This window comes from Ammospiza caudacuta, chromosome 5, assembly GCF_027887145.1.
Source record: "Ammospiza caudacuta isolate bAmmCau1 chromosome 5, bAmmCau1.pri, whole genome shotgun sequence".
NCBI lineage: Eukaryota > Metazoa > Chordata > Aves > Passeriformes > Passerellidae > Ammospiza > Ammospiza caudacuta.
The window spans coordinates 58,471,668-58,492,576 of NC_080597.1; the positions used below are offsets into that span (position 1 = coordinate 58,471,668).

General features: G+C 42.1%; 1 protein-coding gene across 1 annotated transcript; it reads right to left on the reverse strand.

The window, feature by feature from the left end:
* Window positions 1-473: 473 nt before the first annotated feature.
* Window positions 474-20,909, reverse strand: PANX2 (pannexin 2). Its single transcript, XM_058805836.1, has 4 exons — window positions 20,760-20,909; window positions 20,098-20,388; window positions 2,718-4,169; window positions 474-835 (listed from the first exon to the last, which is right to left on the reverse strand). The coding sequence occupies exons 2-4, from the start codon at window positions 20,321-20,323 to the stop codon at window positions 474-476; spliced, it is 2,040 nt and encodes a 679-aa protein (XP_058661819.1). The 5' UTR covers window positions 20,324-20,388; window positions 20,760-20,909.

Consider the following 20,909-nt stretch of genomic DNA (forward strand, 5'->3'; position numbering starts at 1 on the left):
AACAAACAAACACAAATTTTGCTTGCATATAACTTTTTCATAATCCTGAATTAAAAAAAAAAATCCTCCCTGCTTAGAAAAGAACTCTTATTTAACTGCTGCCATTAAGAAGTATACCTCACTTCCATGTTAAGTTTAATCAGTGATTCTGAATGCAAAGGATTTAAACACTCACTAAAATTGCTGTGGCATGCCATTAGACTCTTAATGTTCATAAATTGTGCTAATTCCATTTCAATCAGGAAGCTATAGTTTAGAGTTAGAGCTAATGGTTTGTCTTAGTGTTAAAGGTCTATTTCCACCAGATTTCCTTTATTCTATTTTGCAAATGACTGCCAGTGCTTATGATGTGATCCTGAAAGACCGTTTGGTGTTATTACCAGAAGCGATAGTCCGTGAGAAAACTCTCCATGCTCATGCAGTGAGTTGCATTGCTGGGGGAGGGACCGAGGCCAGCGCTCCCGGGCCTGCCCTCAGTACTCCACCGAGCTCACCATGGCCATGGGCTCGTCAAACGTCGCCAGCCGGATCTGCTTGGGCGTGGGGATGGAGAGCATCTCCCCGGGCTCCGCCGGAGAGTGAATGCCATTGTCCATCATGCTGGACACCTCCTCCTCGTGGTCCTCGTACAGCGTGTTGATGTGCAGCAAGGGGTGGGCTGGGTTGCAGCTCAGAGCAGGAGCGGGCTCTGGCTTGACCTGGTTCAGAGCCACGCTGGTGGCAGCAGCAGTGGTGGCTATGTGGTTGTGGTTGCACGTGACAAAAGCCGCAGCCGCGGGCACAGTTCTGCATGCCTCGGATGAGTACAGGATCTCTTTTGCAGGGTGAGGGGTGTCTACAAGAGAACAAAACACACAGATGAAGGACAGGTAGTCTCCCACCATTCCAGTCCATCAGCGAGGAGTGTCCTGAACCAATAAAAGGCATTGGCAGTCTCGCCACTGATTTCAGTGGGATCAGAAGAGGATCCCAAGTGGAATTTTCTTGGGACCCTTTGAGAAATCCAAACAGGACTGTTTGAAAACAACAGGGTCGTAAGCTCAGGGAAACAGGACAAACAAGAAGTGGGGTTTCTAAATCTCACTCTTTTTTATGCATGCTCATGCTTCCTTATGTGAATGATATTTTTGTAAAATGAAGGAAAAAAATACCAAAACAACTGAAAAGTATATTTATTCCCCTCCTAGCCTGGTCAGTGTTTTTTAAACAGTATGATTTAATGTTTTGACAAATGCAATGACTATTGAAATCCACAGGATGCAATACAAAAGGCATTGATATTTTCAATGGGAAAAACCAGTGGTTACACATTGTAAGCCACTTGTCTTTAGAAAGAACTCAGCAATTTGTCATGAACTGAAGTCTCTTTCCAGAATTTATAAGTCTGCCTTACCTGATGGACTGCAATGTAGGTCTAACTCAAAAACAAAGTTGAAATTTTTTAATGTGAATAGGGAGTCACAGAGCCTCAAAACTCCAGTAATTATTTTTTGCCCTTAAAATATTCAAGTACTAATTTAGATTAAGGTAATTGAACCAGAAAACCCCAGAAGTTTTGAGGAGTTGAAATCAGAGCAGGTGACTGGATAAAGAATGCTGTAGAATAGCTCACATGCACATTGGGGAGTTGGAGGACTCTAAGGAGCATAGGGATTTGGAAGTGACAGAAACTTTTATACCTCAAATCACTTCTTTGCTGGGCAGTGGGGTGACGGTAGAGGTCAGTCTGTCGAAGCCCAGAGGGAGGTCTTAGCTTGTAATGAGATGAGAGCCATTGCTTTAAGTACGTACAGATTTTTCTGTAACTTCAACTGCATTGTGCTTCTTTCTTATGTCAGTAGCTTACAAAAATAAACAAGAAGATATCTCTCTATCAGTTTATTTACTGATCTATCACTTTTTGTAATGTTCAAATGGCTTTCCTCATCATCCTAGTTCATAGCAATTACTTATATTTTTGAAACACTCCCTTGAGTTAGGAAAGGGACAGGCTTTACAGGACCCACAGGGAACTGAGGCACAGAAAGAGCATCTCCTGTGAGGCCACATGGGAAGGGAAAGGCAGAAATCCTGAATCCCTGACCAGCACCCACACTTCAGAACATCCATCCTCTGGTCCACATAGCACACAGGGCAATTTAAAGTGTGCGTGAAGAACAATGTCAACAAGCTGAGTTTCAATTTTCTGGGTGAAAAACATATGACAACCCCTGAAAGTTGGTAGTCCAAGAGATCTTTTTTCCACAGGCAGCTTTAAGTGCCATTAATAGTCTCCCACACACCCCTAAGGGGCTGTTACTGTTCAGGGTACTGTCATCTACCATGGCAGTTTCCGTATGACTTGAAAATAAGGCAGGTTTGAAATGTGCCAGGTGCTGGTGGAGCAGGAAGGGTATCATGGAAGCCAAATGCTCCTCATTTCCTTGGCAGAGCATGCCCACATTTGTAGTTGTGAAAACCTGCTTACATTTGAAAGATTACCCACACCAACTGCCTGCAGCCTGTTTTGTACATCTCTACCTGGAATAATCCTTACCCTCCATACAGTTGTTTAAGAGAGAGAACCTCTATTTCTGAGACCTGCAAACCTTGAGATTACCAGCTATCCCCAAATCTAGCAAGGCAGGTCAAACAGTTTCAATAAACTCTGAGTTCCTTAAGATTGCTATGTAAATTATGGCCTGTGGAGGTGGTATGGGCATTATGGCATACTGTACCTTTGAGAGAGGAGGTAACATGCACTACAACATTCTCTTCCTGGTTTAAAAATCCACCCTCTTGGCTTTTTGATGTAGGCATCGAGGGCATGGCTTGAACCTCTGGCTTGGGTTTTTTGCTACTGAGTATATATGGATGAACATCCAAGGAAAAGTGCCGTGTGTGCTTTTTGTCACTGCTTGTGCTTGGGATGGCATTTGGCTCGCTCTTGTGAGCGGATGATTGCTGTGAGGTCTTTGCAGCAGACTCCAACAGAGGAGCGATAAGGCTGTCGGTCGCTGTTTTTCTCCGCACGGGCTTGGGCTTATCAGGCTTGTGGTTCTCCACCTTCATGATGGCTAACTGCTCCTTGAATGGCTGGGGAAGGGGATTGGTGGTCGGGATCCATTTCATCTTCTTCCTTGGCCTCTTAATGATGAGCTGTTCATTGGCATCAATGTCTGCTGGATCAACGCTTGGGTCTATGGTCTGGATCCCTGAATCCCGCATGGTTGGAGTGGCGTCGTGGTTGGACTGGGCCAGCGCCGCGAGCAGCTGGCGCACCACGTTGTCGTACATCAGATCGCTCTCATTTGTAATGAAATCCAGACGGTTCAATGACTTAATGTGGTCCCTATTTTCATTACAAAACATGGCCAAAATATTAATATCACAAAACTGGGACTTCTGCCACTGTTTCTTGGTTTTTATTCCGACTTTGTTCAGTTTATCAAATATGAAGTTAGACTTGCGGAATATGAAGAGGTGAATCAAGTTGATGAGGATTATCAAGTTCATGAAGCAGAGGAGAACGATATCCACACCAGCAATAATCCGCTGGAGCTGGACAGATGGCAGTTTACAGTTCACTCTGATGTGCAATTTGGAGCTGCTCGTTTTGTCTGGAGGCTCACCTAGTGCACACGTAAATTCATTTTGCTTCTGTGTAGCATAGTAGGTGGATAAGTATGTGATTGGTATGATGCTTAAAAAGATGATGAACAGATGTCTTGCAAGGTAAAGCTTAGCTAAAAAGTTACTTCGTCCTCTTCTTTCCAGATATTTCTCAAACAAGTTCTGCTCGGGGCTTTTTTCCTTTTCTGCATTCTCAATGATTTCTCTTTTCTCTCTCTCGGTTATCCCTGGGCCTTTGGACTGAATCTGTTTCTCTATTTTTGGTGCCCGCCCTTCAGCTGCACGGTGGTAGCAGTTATCGATCTCCTGAAGCAAAAAATTAAGCTCCGAAGTCAGTCGAGTGGAGGCCAGAAATTCCCAGCCCAGAGCTGGAATGTACATTATCCCAGCAAAAGCCAGCAGTGCATAAGGTAGGAACTTATGCTCAAACAAGGAGGGCCAGTGGCTGGCATCAACTCCTGGCAAGGCATCTTTTAATTCTGTCCAACAATATCCTCTGGCATACAAGGCTTGATCGCGGGTGAAGTTGTGTGGTGTGTAACAGTATATTGGCTCCTCTGTATAACAGAGAGAAAAGTCACTGCTGTGCATTTAACCTACAAAAGGGGCTCTGGAAAATAAACATTTCAAATTATATCAATTTTATTTTACTGTATCTTCACATGACCATTAAGCCCTCCACATCCATTAGCCAGCTCAGGTTGAACACATCCTCACAAGCCCTACGGCAAAACTATTTACCTGAAAGTTTTAGAATGACCCTGAGTCAGAAATGTCAGCAAGAAATACATATTTTGGTTTAATGACTTCTCTGAAAACAATATCCTGAGCAACTGTGACGTGAACTCTGTAAAGCTAAAAGACCTGATATTCACTACAAAGCCAGTAGCTGAGGATGTTCCATGCAAATGCTGAAAATTATATGAAATTTAAGGTTTATCCCAGCTAAGAATTCTTCTATACAGAAATAAGTTAGATGTAGCTTAAGGTAATGTTTTTAATAATTATTAACAAAGTCAACTCATTTGATATGAGAGAAAAAAAAATGAAAATCAAGACACACAAAGATTTAGTCAACTGTATCCCTCTCAGCTAATATTCTTGAATAAAAATGTGACTGACCAGGACAGAATCTAGTGTGTCAACTATTCATTGGTATGAAAATTAAAGTCTACATTTGAAACTGTAACTTTGATATTTTTACACAATGTGTGATTAAATGCAACTTGCCCTCAGACTGTATTACGGAAGAAACAGATACTGGGGATCAAGAAAGAAATCAGACAAAGTAATAGGAGAGAAAGTATAGCAAGGATTAGTAAATTCACAGTGATGCAATTTTTCTCTCAGGAAATATTTCAGTCATAGTCTGCTGGAGGACAGAAAGGGTTTGTCAAAGGAAATTACACCACCTACTTGTCTATTTTAACACTCCTTCTAAACATTTGTATTTTACCATCATCATCAGAATGTTGAGATAAAGGTCCTGACCCAGTAGATAAATTATGTTCTTACATGATCATTTTTTTCTAGCAATACATGAAAGAGAGAAAAAACTTGTGAAATGTAAAGCAGCATTAATTCCCCAAAGAACAACGACCATTATGAAGACGTCCTATTCAAAGAGGAAGACCATGTTTTCATGTTTTGACAGGTAGAACAAAGAGAATATATTTTAGAGTGTTCTGGTACACCTTTAAAAAACTTCCCAGAATGATGCCCATAGGAAAAGGCATGCTCTCTTGACTTGAGAATTGCTCAAGAACACCAAGCCTGCTCTGGCTCTGAATAAAGTTTACAATCCAGATCAAGAAGAGCTCCCTGGAAGAGCATGGTGACACTGTTCTCTTAATAATAAAAATGAAAAAAAAATTTATATTGACAACAACAAATAGAATATTAAAAATTAATAGACAGGCAAATCCCACTAATCTTTGGCTTAACAAATGACTCCTACTTGACCAGTTACTTTTCACATGTGAGCACAGCTAAATGCTGTGTTAACAGTTCTTTGGTGTCGAGGTACAAACCTCTTCTGTGACCTAGAGAGAATTAATACTACCAACTTAAACAGAGTTGGCAGAATAAATGCTGCTACTCAAGACAGCATGTAAAGTGAGCATGCCCTGCAAATACTTTAATATCGTTTTTGAAGACTATTTTAAAATGAGCTAACTTCAGTCTCAGAGGATGGATTAAAGCCCTTTAATTTAGACTATTTTTGTGTACTTACAGCCATATGTAACATGAAAAATGCTCATTGACTCCCTTGGTTTCATAATTACGCAGCCTCCCAACCCTACCCATGAAGGAATGCATACAAAAAAATTAATCTCCTACTGTCAAAGACTTGTAGAATTCTCCAGGAGACCAAACAGAACATGTAATAATGTTCCCATGGGGAAAAAAAAGGCAAAGCAGAATGCTATGTTTCTCATAAGCAGAATTTTTTTGAATTGGGTATCCCTAAGCCCAGTAGAACTTTCCAATATGAAACCATGTTTTCTTTGGCAGACATGAGTTCATTTCTCCCAGGTCTCAACATCACAAATACTTGGGAAAACAGCAGCAAGTATTGCTACAAATCAGCCATAAGGACTATTTTTTGATTCCTGCATCAGTTACTGGTATAAAATAAACTGATTAGTTCTTTCAGTTCTCTTCACTGAGACCCAAAAGCTAGGATGACCTTTGCCAAAATTGTATATATATACAGCAACAATCCAATATCTTTTTCCTTTAAAACAAACAAACAAACAAACAAACAAACAAAACAAAAATGTCTTAATATTTTACAATTAGATTGGACAGATCACTGATAGACTAACTGCACTCCATCCACTGCCACTGCTTTGGTGAAAAAAGTCTAAAGAGCTTCAGAACTTGAGTTTGGACAGACCAGCTGCATTGCAGGCTACAAAGTGAAGCTGTCCCAAACAGTAGGAAAAGCAAACGCCACTTGAGAGGAATTTGCTCTCTTTTCCTCTGTTCAAATTGTTTTTATCTGACCTAATTGTCTGTGAGGTTGTAAAAGATCTCTAATTTATTTGGCCAGCTGAGCATGGTGTCCCACTCTTACTCAATGTTTTGTACCTTGTTGCTACTAGTCTAGTATTTTCTTTGCATATTTGCAAAATTGGCATGATTTTCATTGTACAACATGTAAATCCCAAGACTCTTCAGATAAAAACAAATCCTCGGTAGAGCCAGTGGGACTTCTGTTAACTGATTGCAGTGAGAGCAGTGGGGTTCCAACATAATTTTATTCAGATGGTATTTTCTAATATAGAATCATAGAATCACAGACTGGTTTGGGCTGGAAGGGATCTTAAAGATCATTTAGTCCCAATCCCCCTGCCATGGGCAGGGACACCTTCCACTAGACCAGGCTACTCAAAACCCCACCCAGCCTGGCCTTGAACACTTCCAGGGATGGGGCTGCCACAACCTCTCTAAGCATTATCTTTCACCTATAATTACTGCCAGATTATGTCATAAATTTTGGTAAAGTTATTCCACAGGGATATTTAGCAGGACTTGACTTACAAAGCATTGCATCAAACCTAGAAGCTCATTCCCCTAGAAAATGGTCCAGACAACTGAGAAGAGAGGAATTCCCTTCTGAAGTGATTCAAAGCAAAGTCATTTAGCTGTTGCCTGGACAAAGAACCTGTCTCTCTGCACTGACAAGAGGCTGCCAAGCAGGATCCACACCAGGTTTTGAGTTAGTTTTTGTGAATGTTCCTTCTTAGACAGTGGCACCATTTAACCTGGCATTTAACAAACACCCTGAAGGTGTTTGATCCAGGTACAGCAGGGTATGGAACTGTTTCTTCTCTACTGCAGCCTGTGTCCATCATTAATTAATGAAAAAGAAAACCACCATGTCAGTAGCTGATTTTGTTATGAAAGGCAGTTATGTATAGCTGGATATTGACATGCAGATCTGATGAGGACAGCAGAGGAACACGTTGTTCTCACACATATAACTCACTTAGCTGGGAGACCTCTGCTTTATGCACTTGGCAAGAAGACACAGCAGTTTTTTTTGTTTGCTTGTTTTACAGTGTTCTCCTGATAGGCAAGTAGCATTAAAAAAAGATTGCAATGGTGTTAAAATCACAGCTCTGGCATTGGATCATGCAATATACAAAATGCATTTTCTTTTAACTTTATATTCATAAATATAGAAAGTTTCTACTGATACTCTTCTTTCATGGTGAAAATTACACAGTTTGTGAAGGTCCTTTTTCATATAGCCATTCCAGCCACCATGAAACACAGCTTTTTCCTGAGATGCCACAGTTTAACTGTGTACAGCAATGAAGTGTTGTAAAGAAAATTTTTAAAAGCTTAGGGAGCATTATTGTGGCTGAGTGGATTGGTCATCCTCTCAACGTTGTCTAGTTTAAAGCCCATAAAAATAATCTGTCTCTCTGCTCCTTGAAAGATATATTCCTAGTAATTACTACATTAAAAAAAAGGCTTTGATAGTAATATGTGATGATTTTTTCATACTAACTTAAGCCTAAACATGCACACTAAGAAGTTTCATTTCCCTTTTTTCAATATATCAGATGTTTTCAACAATTGCACATAAATACATTTTATCCTGCTCACTATGCACCTAAGTAGCTTCTAGAAATCTGCAGAACTGTCCCCTAGGATAAGGTATGAGAGAAATCTGACTGCATTTTTCAGACATGCAATCAAGATGAAATAAACAACACAGAATTACTTAGTTGTGTAATACAACTGATTGTGTTATGCCACTTGAGAAATTAAAATCCCTTGGCAGATAAGTTTTTTCACATTCCTCATTCTGCAACATCTCACCCCATCCCATCATATTCAGCATTTCTGAAAGGGAGAGAAGTGACTTGAGGGAGGTGCTGTGGCACAGAACTCTTATCTCAGGGGAATGAAAGTGCATGGCTGCAGAAGACACTCAGGGTAGGGAGAGGGATAATGGAAGGGGTTGTGCTCACAAACACCTCTTTAGAAAGAATCCAGACAGCATGGAAAGGAGTGAAGTGTCAGAGTACTGAAGCTAGGAGCTGTCAAGTCTGCTGCTTTTAGAAAAGGCTTGGAGAAATGCCTGTGGGCTTCCTGCAGGCACACACTGCCACTCCTACTGCTCCCAACCCAAGGTCAGCCACCTCCTTTCAGTGGTCCCCCAACCTCCACATACCTTAATATACATTCAACTGTGCTCTTTGAGAGGCCCTGAATTAAACACCATTTTTTTCAGGCTGCAAAATACACATTTAGAGTGCTTTGGTAGGCACTACAAAAAATATTAATAATAAACAGTATATGCTCCTACATAACAGGGCAAATTATTTTTTATACCTAATACATTCCCAGTGGAATAAAGTATATTTGCCAAAATATAAACCATGATAAAAAATTGCATATGCCTCCTGTGACCTCCAGCTTTTAGAATTCACTCTAGAAAAAGAAATCACTCTTCATTAATCTTCCCACTGAAATGCATTATTTAGCATTCCAACGCAATAATTGCGTAAAGCAAAAGAAACAGTAAAATTTTCCAACAGCAGACAGAAAAAAACAAAACAGTTTTGAGAAAATATAATACAAAAATATAAAAAGAAAATTCTTGCAAGGTAAGAATTTAATTCAAGGCAAAGGTAAGTATGCTCTTGTGTGAAGATTTCTTCAAGGATCTAGTTAACATTCCATGTGACTGTCAGTACCCCACCCAGGGCGCAGGCAGCAGAGCTGGTGATCAGGTGCTGTGAACAGGCTGCACCTCCAGCCTCTGGACAAGGGCCTGAACACTCGAGCTGGAGACCCCAGCTAAGTATCAGGGAAGGATATTGATAACTGCAGTTTCTGAGGTAAATATACTGCACACTCATGCTAGCCTAATGCCTCCTAGCAACTGGCACTGTGCCCTCTTGGAGAGAGCTCTAAATCATCCTCATCCCTGTGCCCAACCTGCCTCTGCAGGTAAGCTGGCAATCCAGCCAGGATCTCTGAAGCACTCCTTGTGCAGTCCTCTCCTCTTGTCTCCAAGGAGAAATCCAACATTGAGGTAGAATCTCTGAATCTCCCTGACCATCACTCCCCAGTACCCACATTTCTAATAGACAAAACAAATTGGAAACTCCCTGAATTCAGCAATAAATGCTGGTATTTAACAAGGGTATTCCTTATCATACTGCTCTGTGGCACATACATGGAAGCTATCTGCATACATGCCTCATTCATCTTGAGTACTAAAAGGATTGCACAAGAAAGCAGGAGGCAAACTGTTTATTTTTAGAAACAGAAATAATTTATTTAGTACTTTTTCAGCAATTTTTAAATGGAAAAGAAGAAATGTCCTGGATCCTCTTCTCTCTGAAAAAAACGAATAAAGAACATTTATGTTATTGAGGTTGAAAATGTAGTTTAAGAAAGTAAAATATCATCTAAACAGTATACATGTCTTCCATCCCAGTCACACAGTCCACAAGGAATATGTAATTCTGCTTCAAATGATTTTAACAAATGCTAGCTAATACCCAAATTAACTGTCAGCAAAAGGAAAAACTCACTTATTTTAACTACTTTATTTAAAGGATATTTAAAGGCTAGAAATTAGTACAAGGTAAGGATGGATCCCTGATATTAATTTTGTGTGTCATACAGTCCTATTGAACTCACTGACTTTACTCATATGAATGAGAAAACATCCATCAAACAAAGCCTTAACTCAGCAAGCTAATTATTAAAAATTACTAGTTTTACTGAAATAAAGAGAAAATACCTTTACCTTTCTTAGGGAATATTCTTTCCAGTCTGAATAGAGGTTCCATGCCCATGAAGTCTTCCTAAGGTACAAATTTCTCCATGATCAGCAAAGCCTTTTTTGCCCAATCTCTGAAACCACTTGTCCTGTTTAAGAAAAAAATCTTGAAAAGAAAGTCCCTAAAAAAATGAGACAGGAAACCACTGCTGCTATTGGGTTTTATTTGCCTATACTCTGTAAAGATTAGTCATAAAGAGTGAGCTGCGGATAAGCAATTTCAAAGATTGATTGGCAATGGCTCACCCACAAGGGTAACTGAAGTGCAGGGGTAGCAGCAGGTCTCCCTGTATTTCCAATTTGGGTCTTTTTGCCTTGCAGAACTGCTGCTTGAACTGCAAATATTTTGGATCTGTAGAATCAATGAATTAACAATGCACTTTCCTAGTGTATATATAAATTTACAGAACCATATTCCCTGTATGTAACAGACTCTGGCTCTTCTAAAAGCAGCTGATGTGCTCACACTTACTGGAAATCTGAGGCTTCAGGCTTCGTACACCTGCCCAGGTTACTCAGGAAAACCAGACACCTACTCCTGCTTGTCTGGTGTGTATTGGAAACAGCAGCTGTTTTGAGGAAGGTGCAGAAACACTTAGATGAAATCCCTCAGGCTGCTCCTACAGAGGAATGTGTCCTCAGTCATGAGCTGCCCTCTACCATGTAGTGGCCATGCAGCATGGTAAAGTGACTGAAAAGAGAGCTTATTTATAGTGGCTGACTATTGGTGCCCAGATTTGAGGGAAGGTTAGATCTGAATTTAAAGGAATGTATTAATCTAAATATAATTAACGAAATTCAGCCATGCAGTCAGTCCTACAAAAGAGATCTGAATAACGTTCACTTCTAAATTTAGTGCTTGCATGAGGAGGTGAGTGGAATTTCAGTGATGTACAGATCTTCTGCATAGGAGAAATAGTAAAGTGTGAAAATAATATTTTAATGTTTTGCAGAGGTCAAAAATTGCCCTCTAGAGATGGAACCCCAAAGCAATTACATGCACTCAGAGAGGATGATAATGTGGACTGCAGTAACACCTGAAGGAACTGCAAGAATAAATGCTGAAATGAAATTAATCATGAAAATCCAGTGAAACTGATGAGACATGAACTGTGGTGGCTTCTTAAAGCAAGGGTCGAGTACAAAATACAATCACAGAAAGCAAGAGGAAACAGCATGTTCTTTCTATTGCATTATTATTATTATTTAATGACTAGAAATTAAAAAGATGGCTTGTATTAAGTACCTCTTGGCATAAAGTACAGCACCCAGAAAAATTCATATTGAAAAAGAAGAAAAGGACCAACAGTTAGCTCATTAGGTAATAACATTATGTTAATAACATAGTATTTAGAGGCCAGAGATGGCTGCTCTGCTGCTTTTGGAAAACTGGCTCCTCCATGTGTAGAGAAATTGGGTTTTGTGAAGCATCAGAACTGTTTTGATTCACCACAGAAGAGACAGAACAATCCACCACCCGAGGCTCCCAAGGGCTCTGCCATTCCAGTGTGGAGGGCTCCTGACCTCCTGAGGAAAACATCAATCTCACAGAAGGTAAGGTACCTCAACCTCAAAATGTGAAATAATTACATCATCATAAAACTAAAATTAAACTGAAACTCCAGAAACGGTCACTGAGCTGTGAGCTGCAAAAACCCCACCACACACCTCAGCACCTGGCTGCAGCACTGCTCCATGAACCTGAGCCTGCATGACAGGCTTGGTGCCACTGAAGGAAAGCAAACAAACCCCCAAAGCTTGCTAACTGTGCCTGCTATCACAGTGAACAGCTGCATCCATTCAAATGCAAGAGTGTAATACAAGCCTGAGACAAAATCCCCAGTGATGAAAATGTGTTTACTGATTTCAATGTTTTTCTTAGAATAAATCCTGTATCATGTGGAAAAGAAGGAATCTACAAGAATTATGCTGGTTTACTGTGAAATTATTCAGCTTTTGTAAACATATACACGTACTGAGCGTGTCCACTGCAGCTATTTTTAATACTGAGAGGACCCAAGGAATTCAGTGATGATGCAGATTCTTCCTGAAGACTTTTATACATGTAAGAAACCACATAAGCTGAAATTTCCTCTACATCATGGATGCATGATTTCTATCTAGTTTATAGACAACAAAGAGCCTCAAATAATTCAGCTTTGAAAAACAGTCTTGACCTTACTCTTTATTTATTCACAAGGCTTCCTTTTGTCAAAGGTGAATAAATTAGGTAGCTCTTAAATAGAAATTTTTTTTTGCCATCTGTTCAAATCTGTTGGTTATCTGAAAGTATGTAGTAAGCTAAAATTCATCTGTGTTTTGGACCTCTTCCCACATATGACACTTGAAAAAATAAAGGGGTTAATAATGCAAACAGGTCATTAAAGACATGATTAAAAAATGATGATGCATGTGAGTTGATGAGGTCTGAGAAATGGAATTTATGACAGAAAAAATATCTGCAGTCCCTAGGAACTGCAGTGGAGTGATGTAAAGCTCATGCATTTCCTCAAGAATACCTTTCTATTCACCCTTCACCTGTGGAACTGCAAATCTTTAAACAATCAAAGCTCACAGAGTCCCAGCTAGTGTATCCTGTGCACACCTCGAGTTTGTGTGTGTGTAAAGGGCCCTTATCCTTTGGGAAAAGTTCCATCAACAATGCAAACAGCCAAACTGCAGCCAGCCTGTGGGTGCTTGCATCATTGTATTCCTTTTAAAAAACATGTGCTAAGAAAGCACTTAAGTGGTACTGCTACCCTGCCTAAATCCTCTTTTCTTTGCTAATATCACCTCAGAACAATTTCTGCAGTGGTGTCATCACTTTGTCATACACTGAACAATCCAGCTCTGTACTCTTAGCACTAACAAAGTCACTTGGGAAAATGCCATCTTCACTTTCTTCAAGTGCAGTTGGAGAGAAAAAATGGAAAGTAAGATCAAAAGCCATCTATTAGGTAAGTCACCTAAATAAGCATATGTAATTATTCTGACAGAATCTGAAACAAATAGAAATGAAAAGTGACCAGAAATACAAAATAAAACTCCATCTCACAATATAAAAATATGACATCTACTATTTCAAACATATTGTAGGGTGAAAAGTGAAAAAGACACTGAACTCATGCATATACTGTATTACACAGTAATGCAAGCATTGCTTATGCAAATGATTACAAATCAGAAAATATACCATAAAACCTTGAACTGATACTTCAGCCATTAAACACTGTTTCCTTCCATTGTTTTCTTATGAAAATTTTCCAGCAGAAGGATGGTAGAGGGCTGAACTACACCACTGCTAAGAGACACAGAAATACAGTATTTTTGAGCAACCTCCTTTGTATTTTGTAGGCAGTGTTCTAAGAACCTACCATGAAAACCAATGCCAAAGCTTGGCTTTTGACTAAAGTATAAAAATCAACTGGATGAATGCTTTGCTTTATTTTAATAAAATACCAGCATTTAACAGCTCGGGTGGGAAAAGCAAACATGACTGCAATATGGAAAGAATAATTCCCTGTGAACAGAAAGTGTGAGGCACTGTACAAGAGGGATATGACTTAGCAGTACCATTACAACATCAGTTTGGAAACCAAAATATTTCAATATTGTGAAGACAACACAACAAACCCAGTAATGTAATCTCCTTTGGAACCCACCACTGTCTGGTCCCTTACAGAGAGAACTTCCCACAGACATTATTGATGGGGCTGCTTCTCAACCCAGCACAACACTGGAATATTTAAACCACTCACTAAAAACATTAAGTGACACAAAAGAACTAAGCAGCACATCATGAAAACCAAGTGTCTCTCAACCTACTGGATTACAGAACAGTGTGCTGGAGGTGCAGCAAATGCCAGGAGACACTCAACACCAAAGGCTGCTGCCACCCGCTGCTGTAGCACCATTGCCAGCCAGGGAGGAGAGGACACAGCACAGGCTGACCCAGCAGCATCCCACCCTTGGCTGCAGCTGGTGTGCACTGGTGCCACGGCAAAACCAGGGAGAGTGAAGGACAAAAAACGTGGAACATCAAACAGACCCACCTCAAACTGGCAGTCTAACGCTCCACATTCTGTGCATTTTGGAAAGGAAGTGAAAATGCAAAGGCTGATGGACTGATCTTGTTTATCTATATCCATACTGACCATGCCTTGACAAGAGATACTGAAACTTTATAACTAAAAAAAGTTACAAACTGAAAACGAACACAGACTACAGCTGGACTATGTACCTTAAATCTTTACCCTCTAAAATGTAATTAAATTTGGTGTATTACCATTTCTTTCACTAAATATTAACATAAGGCTGCCGTAGGTCAGAAAGAAACACTTCCAATAAAAAGAATCCCAAAACCTTTATCATAGGAAAGGAAACAATCCAGGAGGCTTCAATGCAGCTAAAATGGAAATACAAAAGTAACAAGCAATAAAATTTGCTTTACCACCAGGCAGTACCAGTATGAATAGTCACCTATTCCTACACTGGGACAGTGCAGTACTATCAAATCTGAACTCTCTGTTCATACTGGTTGTATTTTACTTCTAGTTTGCACGGGAATAACTAACTGCTAGGAAATAAAAAGGTTGGTATGAGAAATCAAATCTCCAGAGAGTCAAATACAAGCATGGATCTCTGCAAAGAACTGCATACACATCTGCATGAGTGCTCCAGAAGATGGCTAAGAATATATAGGGTGTGGTGGGGGTTATGTCACTGTTCTGATGGGGGTTATGCCATGTGCTCTTTCAAACACATTTGCTCTCATATTTAAATAAAAAATTAGTTGTTATCTTTAAATCAGTAATTTTCAAACAAAAACAGAGCAAACCAAAGTTCCCTTGGGACCACCCACTGTATGCACTGTTACCTCAACAAGGACACCACTATTGGAGAGATATCCTTTAGCCTACGCTGCCTTCTGATAGCCCCCTCACTCCAGGAAACCAGAAAAGTCATAATTATATACAGATTCCATCCACTAGGTGAGAGAAAAACGTCTCAAAAACTTTCTTTATTATCCTCAAGGTCATCATACATTGACCTCTAAATAGAGGATATTCTAGTTTTATATGAAGTCCATTCATGGCTGAGTTTTAGAAAGGGAAATAATATTCATTCTTCTTTTGTGAGCGCTCATGTGGGTTTTCTTTGTGTTGGGTAGCTGAATATCGCTCCTAGATGACTTTATGATGATCTTATGCTTAGTAAAATGGAAAAGATTTATAGATTCATAGATTTATTTTAATTAACTTTCTAGGGGTGTCCTTTCTGGAATCACACTGGTTTGCTTGAAAACCAAAGGAAATTAAGGAGACTCAGAAATGACACTGTCGGAGGTTAGCTACATGACTTTCTTTCCTCCTGTGAAAAGCTTTAGGAAGTGGGGGCCAGAGCAGGAATCTTCTTCAGCCATCAGAGTGAACTCTTGTCCCCACTGAAATCAATGGTCAAGCTCTTACTGCCTCCTTTGCAGTCTGAATTTAACTTTCAGGAGCACATCCATAGCAGTGCGTCTGCCCTTTGCCTTCTTCCTGCAGAGAGCTCAATTTCACCCCAAATGCACCCCAGATGGCAATGTAGTAGTGAAGTATGCAAACAAAACCTTATCTCCCAATACATTTTAGCTACGTTACAGATTCATTTATAGAGCCAAAGCCCACCAGGGATGACAACCCCTCTTTCCCCCTTGAGCCACACTCTAAGGACACCAAGCAGACAGGGCTGCACAACACGGAGGAGGTTGAGAGCCCTCCCCTCTGTCCTCATGAGACTCCATGTGCAGGACTGAAACTCTCTGCACAGGAAACATCTGCCCCAGTGAGACCAGAGGGACCATGAAACTCATCAGAGGGATGGAGAACTTCTATGACAGGCTGAGAGAACTGGAGCTGTCCAGCCTGGAAAAGAGAAGGTTCCAGGAAGACCCTACTGAGGCCTTTCAGCACTGAAAGGAGGCTTTGAGAATGATGGGGACAGACTTTTAGCAGGGCTTGTTTCTCAGGACTATGGTTTTAAACTGGAAAAGGGTTGCTTTAGATTGAACACAATGAAGAAATTCTTTACTGTGAGGATGGTGAGGCACCAGAACAGATTGTCCATAGAAGTTGTGGATGTCCCATCTCTTCAAGGAACTGTTCAAGGCCAGGCTGGACAGGGCTTTGAGTAGCCTGGTCTAATGGAAGGCACCCATGTCCATGGCAGGGAGCTGGACTATATGATCTTTGAAGTACCTTATGACCCAAACCGTTCTATGACTTTATGATAGCAGAAAAGCACAGTATCTAATTTAAAGTCTTTTGTAACACATTAAGCTCAGATGAACTGTGATTTTTTCACAATATTGGCACAGTATCTGCTAAACAATTAGGTCTTGCCTTTTATGCTACCAAAACAGTAATTTGTCATTAAATTTCTCAAAAGAAATGTAAAGATCAGAACACTCCAAGTCAAGGGCAAATAAATCACTTACATGAAGAGCACATGTGTTTACCTAAACAATGACTTTGCCCATGGCACTAAAACAACATAATTCACTAGGCAGCCACAGGCAAAATAGAGTATACAATATATTATACTACAGGCATAATGATTTTTAAGGTTGTCAATTACAATCTTTTAAATAAACACCATGCTCTTTCTTTGTCCTCTGATGTAGGGCTGAACTTTGCTTTCATTCATGCTTTCTTGCAGCCTCTGTCCCCAGCAGAGCTATTGCTGCCTGGGGACTCCCAGCTTTCCATGATGATGGGGAGCCTTCTGCACATCCCCAGGGCAGGACACCCACCCTGCCTGACCAATTCTGTCCAGTCTTGTTGCACAAACTGTACAGCTGGTCTTGACTTTTCAGCTACACTTTGCACACACATAAACTAGATAAGAGGCTCTGATCTCCTCTATCCACTGATCATGAGGGTTCTTCCAATCCTCAGCAAAAAAGTGTTGAGAAATCACTGCTTTTGGACAACTACCTTTTCATGTCTCGAGTGCACACACCATTGTTCCAACAGCTTTATCAATACTGATTAAGTAACGTGGTATAGACCCCAGAAAAGGGGGTTGTTTTCACTTTAGTGGCATGATGGTATCTTCACATAGCTTGCACTGGGTATCATAAACAGAATGAAAAATAATGGCAAGTATCAGATAAGCACACAAGGGCCCAAAGCAAAGTTTGGGAAGCTCTTATGATATTCACAACCAAAAGGCAGTAGGTACCTTACTCAATTTCATCAGCAAAGGTTGTACTTACATAGCTACTATTTAAATTGCACAGAAGGAGCAGTATTCAAAACAAAAAAAAGTTAGATTTTTTTCAAGATTGGTGACAGTGTATGGGTGAAACAACACAAACTGCAGAATCAGTAGTAAGCATGAATCCAGCTGAACTATTGTTATTACCAGGGTCAGTATCTCTGGACATGCATGACTTAGCAAAGAAGTCTGAGTAAATACTGTTTCATTAAAAGAGCAACATCTGATTAAGATCACATTAAAATTAATGTAAGTTTTGCTCTTGAACTCTGTGGAAGCAGAAATGAATTCATTAACCTGGAACTCTTTGACTTAAGCTTAAAAATTATCTATTTAGTTTTATTAGATCCTTAGACCTTTTCTATTACATTCTCTTGCATAACATTTTCTTTTTCCCATATTATTTTTCTAACTGAGACCATCTGAACAAACATGACATCATATGAGAGAATGAACGTTATCCCACCACGTTTTCCCAGAGATGTAAAGGTGTTTTCTGTGTTATCTTATAAGTTTTGTCCTGGCAGGACACAATAGCCTACTGCTTATTATCTATCTATCTATCTAGATAGATAATCTATCTATCTGACTGGGTCAAATCAGCACACACAGCCCATAAGTAGACATAAGTGACATTGCCTTTAGTCCTTCTGAAAAATAAATCTGGAACACAGCTGTGAGCCTAGATAACAGTCTTCCACAGCACAAAATAAACTCAACAGCAGAAGTACAGGCAGATGTGAGCAAATTCAACAGGCCCTGTTTCTTCTGTATGTGTGTGGACTACAGTTCACACAGGGACATCCACTATATAAATCTGAGTCTCAGACTGGACACTTCTCTACGATCTGCAGCCTCAGATGGTTTCCTCACATGGAGCAAGCATGCTGTCTGACCAAGCAGCGAGGCACCAAGGGGCTTCTGCCAGCAATCCTGCCCTATCTCAAGAACACACAGGAAAGGGGCAAGACCTTGCCTGCATCCAAGGCTGTCTTTAGGTGTACTCAAATCTGTGCATCTCAAACAGTATGAAAGCATATATGTAAGCATGCACTCCTGTGAGCTGCTGTAGGATCGCCTTTTCATTAGCTTAGTTCTCTGCAGAGGAAGTGATCACAAAACTTTTGCATCCCACAGATGACCTTGAAACCTGTCTTTCAGTTGCTATGAAGAGCCAGTTTTTATGTACCCTGTAAACATGGTTTCTCCAAGATACCTCCAGAAGAGCAGCCAAAAGATGAGATTCTTACTAACTGTGGCTGAAGATCTTGAGCTATAAAACTAATTTTTAAAAAAAATGAGGTAGATTAAAAAAAGTTTTAACTATAATTAAGAAAAATCTCCAGATTCCACTTGTAAGCAGTTATACTGCTAGGTGATTTAATTCACCTCATAATGAAAACAAGTATTAAGGACTGGAAGTCAATCCCAAAGCAGCATGCAAAGCCTGATTCTGGTATGTTTAAACTGGTTAACTACAGCCAACTCTCACCTCACAAGCTACGGACTGCCAGATCTGCCAGGTCAGTCCTGCACATTAAAGCACTAATAATTTCCCATGGATTTTCAGTATGGAGCTGCAAGGGACATTAAAAGCAGTCATGCACTGGCAGCTACACTCATCAAGCCTACAATCCACACAGCAAAACAATGCTTACACGTGTGCTAGTGGCCCAAAAGGTGCCATAACAGTTCACTGGATCGGAAATTTTCAAGGCTCACCAAAACGTGACCTTCTGAGGCTGGTGGTGATGGGCATTCAAACCAGGCTTTTTAGACTGTCACCAGTTTATGCAAGATAACCCTCAGCAAAAGAGATACCAGTGATTTCTTCCCACTGCCACAATCCGGCACAGCACACTGCATGGGGCTCCATATATAGTATCAGCCTCCATGAAAGCATCAGCCTCTCCCTGCTAGGCTGTGTTAACACTCACGCTGTAGAAGTAACATCAGGACAATGCCTGACATCAGCCAGGGTCCAGCTCAGGACCTGTCCAGGATCCACCTCAAGCATTATTAACCTGCTCTGTCACCCACGCCAGCTCTCACCTGCGGCTGGGCAGCACCAGCACCGCCCCAGCCCTCGCCTGCCGGCCAGGGCAAGAGGCAGCAGCTGTCCCCGTTGGGGATCGGCCTGGACGGCGACAGCACCACCCTGCCCAGCGAGGCAACACCGCTGTCCTGCCCCCACGGCGAGGGGCAGCGGCGCCTCCCGAGCACAGGTGGCTCTGGGGCAGCGGCACTGCCGCCCTGCCGCTGTCCCCACCCTGCCGCTGTCCCCACCCTGCCGCTGTCCCCACCCTGCCGCTGTCCCCACCGCCACGGCGAGGGCTGGCTGACATCTCCCAGCACCAGGGTCTCGTTCAGCATGCACTGGCACACGACCCTGCCCGTCCTGCCGCCCTTACCGGCAAAGTTCTTGGTGAAGACGAGGGTGACGAGGAGGATGGGGATGAGGACGGTCCCGATGGTGACCACGCGGTCGAAGGGCAGCTCCAGCTTCAGCTGGAGCAGCAGAGCCGCCAGCGCGCCCGCCTTGTCATCCTGCTGCCCCGGCAGGATGAGCTCCTTCAGCTTCTCGCCCGCCAGCAGCGCCGTGGCCATGTCGGGGTGGTTATCGATGATGTGTTGCATAAGCAGCGGCGGCTGGCGGCCTCACGCCGCCGGGCTTCCCCGGGGACGGGCGGCGCCCGCCCGGCCTGCGGGGACAACACCGACAGCGGTGACGGCGGGGCCGCGGCCGGGCCGCGCTGCCGCAGCGGCCCCGTGCGCTCCCCCGGCCCCGCGCGCAGCCCCCGCCGGCCCGGGCAGCGCGGGGCGGGCGGGGCGGCCGCGACCCCGGCGGCAGCGGCAGCAGCGGCTGTGCGGCGCACGGCAGCCCCGCTCCCCGCAGCCTGCGGAGCCAAATCACGAGAGGCGGGCGGCGACACGAGATGCCCGGTGACAGCTGTGCCATAAGCGCTGCCTCCGCTTCGCAACCCGTGCCGTACAACAGCGGCGCAGCAGCCATGCAAGCAGGCAGACCGGAGCCGCCTCCCCAAGTGCTGCAGACAAGGAAGGGGGCATTTACCTGGCAGCTTCGGTTCCCTCGGCTCCCGGGGGATGCTGAACAAAACCGACGGCGGTACAGAAGAGCGGAAGCCGAAAATAAACTTACACTGGACCTTCCTGCCGAAAAATGGTCCCTGCACCACGACAAGTAATGAAATCGCTCCGGGCT

Bases quoted from the DNA above. Each gene is read 5' to 3' on its own strand.
- PANX2 (XM_058805836.1), bottom strand. From the start codon at position 20,323: ATGCAACACATCATCGATAACCACCCCGACATGGCCACGGCGCTGCTG. The intron at 4,170-20,097 runs GTAAGGGCGGCA...TCTGTTATACAG, and splicing joins CTTCACCAAGAACTTTGCCG to AGGAGCCAATATACTGTTAC. The intron at 836-2,717 runs GTACAGTATGCC...GTTCTCTTGTAG, and splicing joins TGTTACCTCCTCTCTCAAAG to ACACCCCTCACCCTGCAAAA.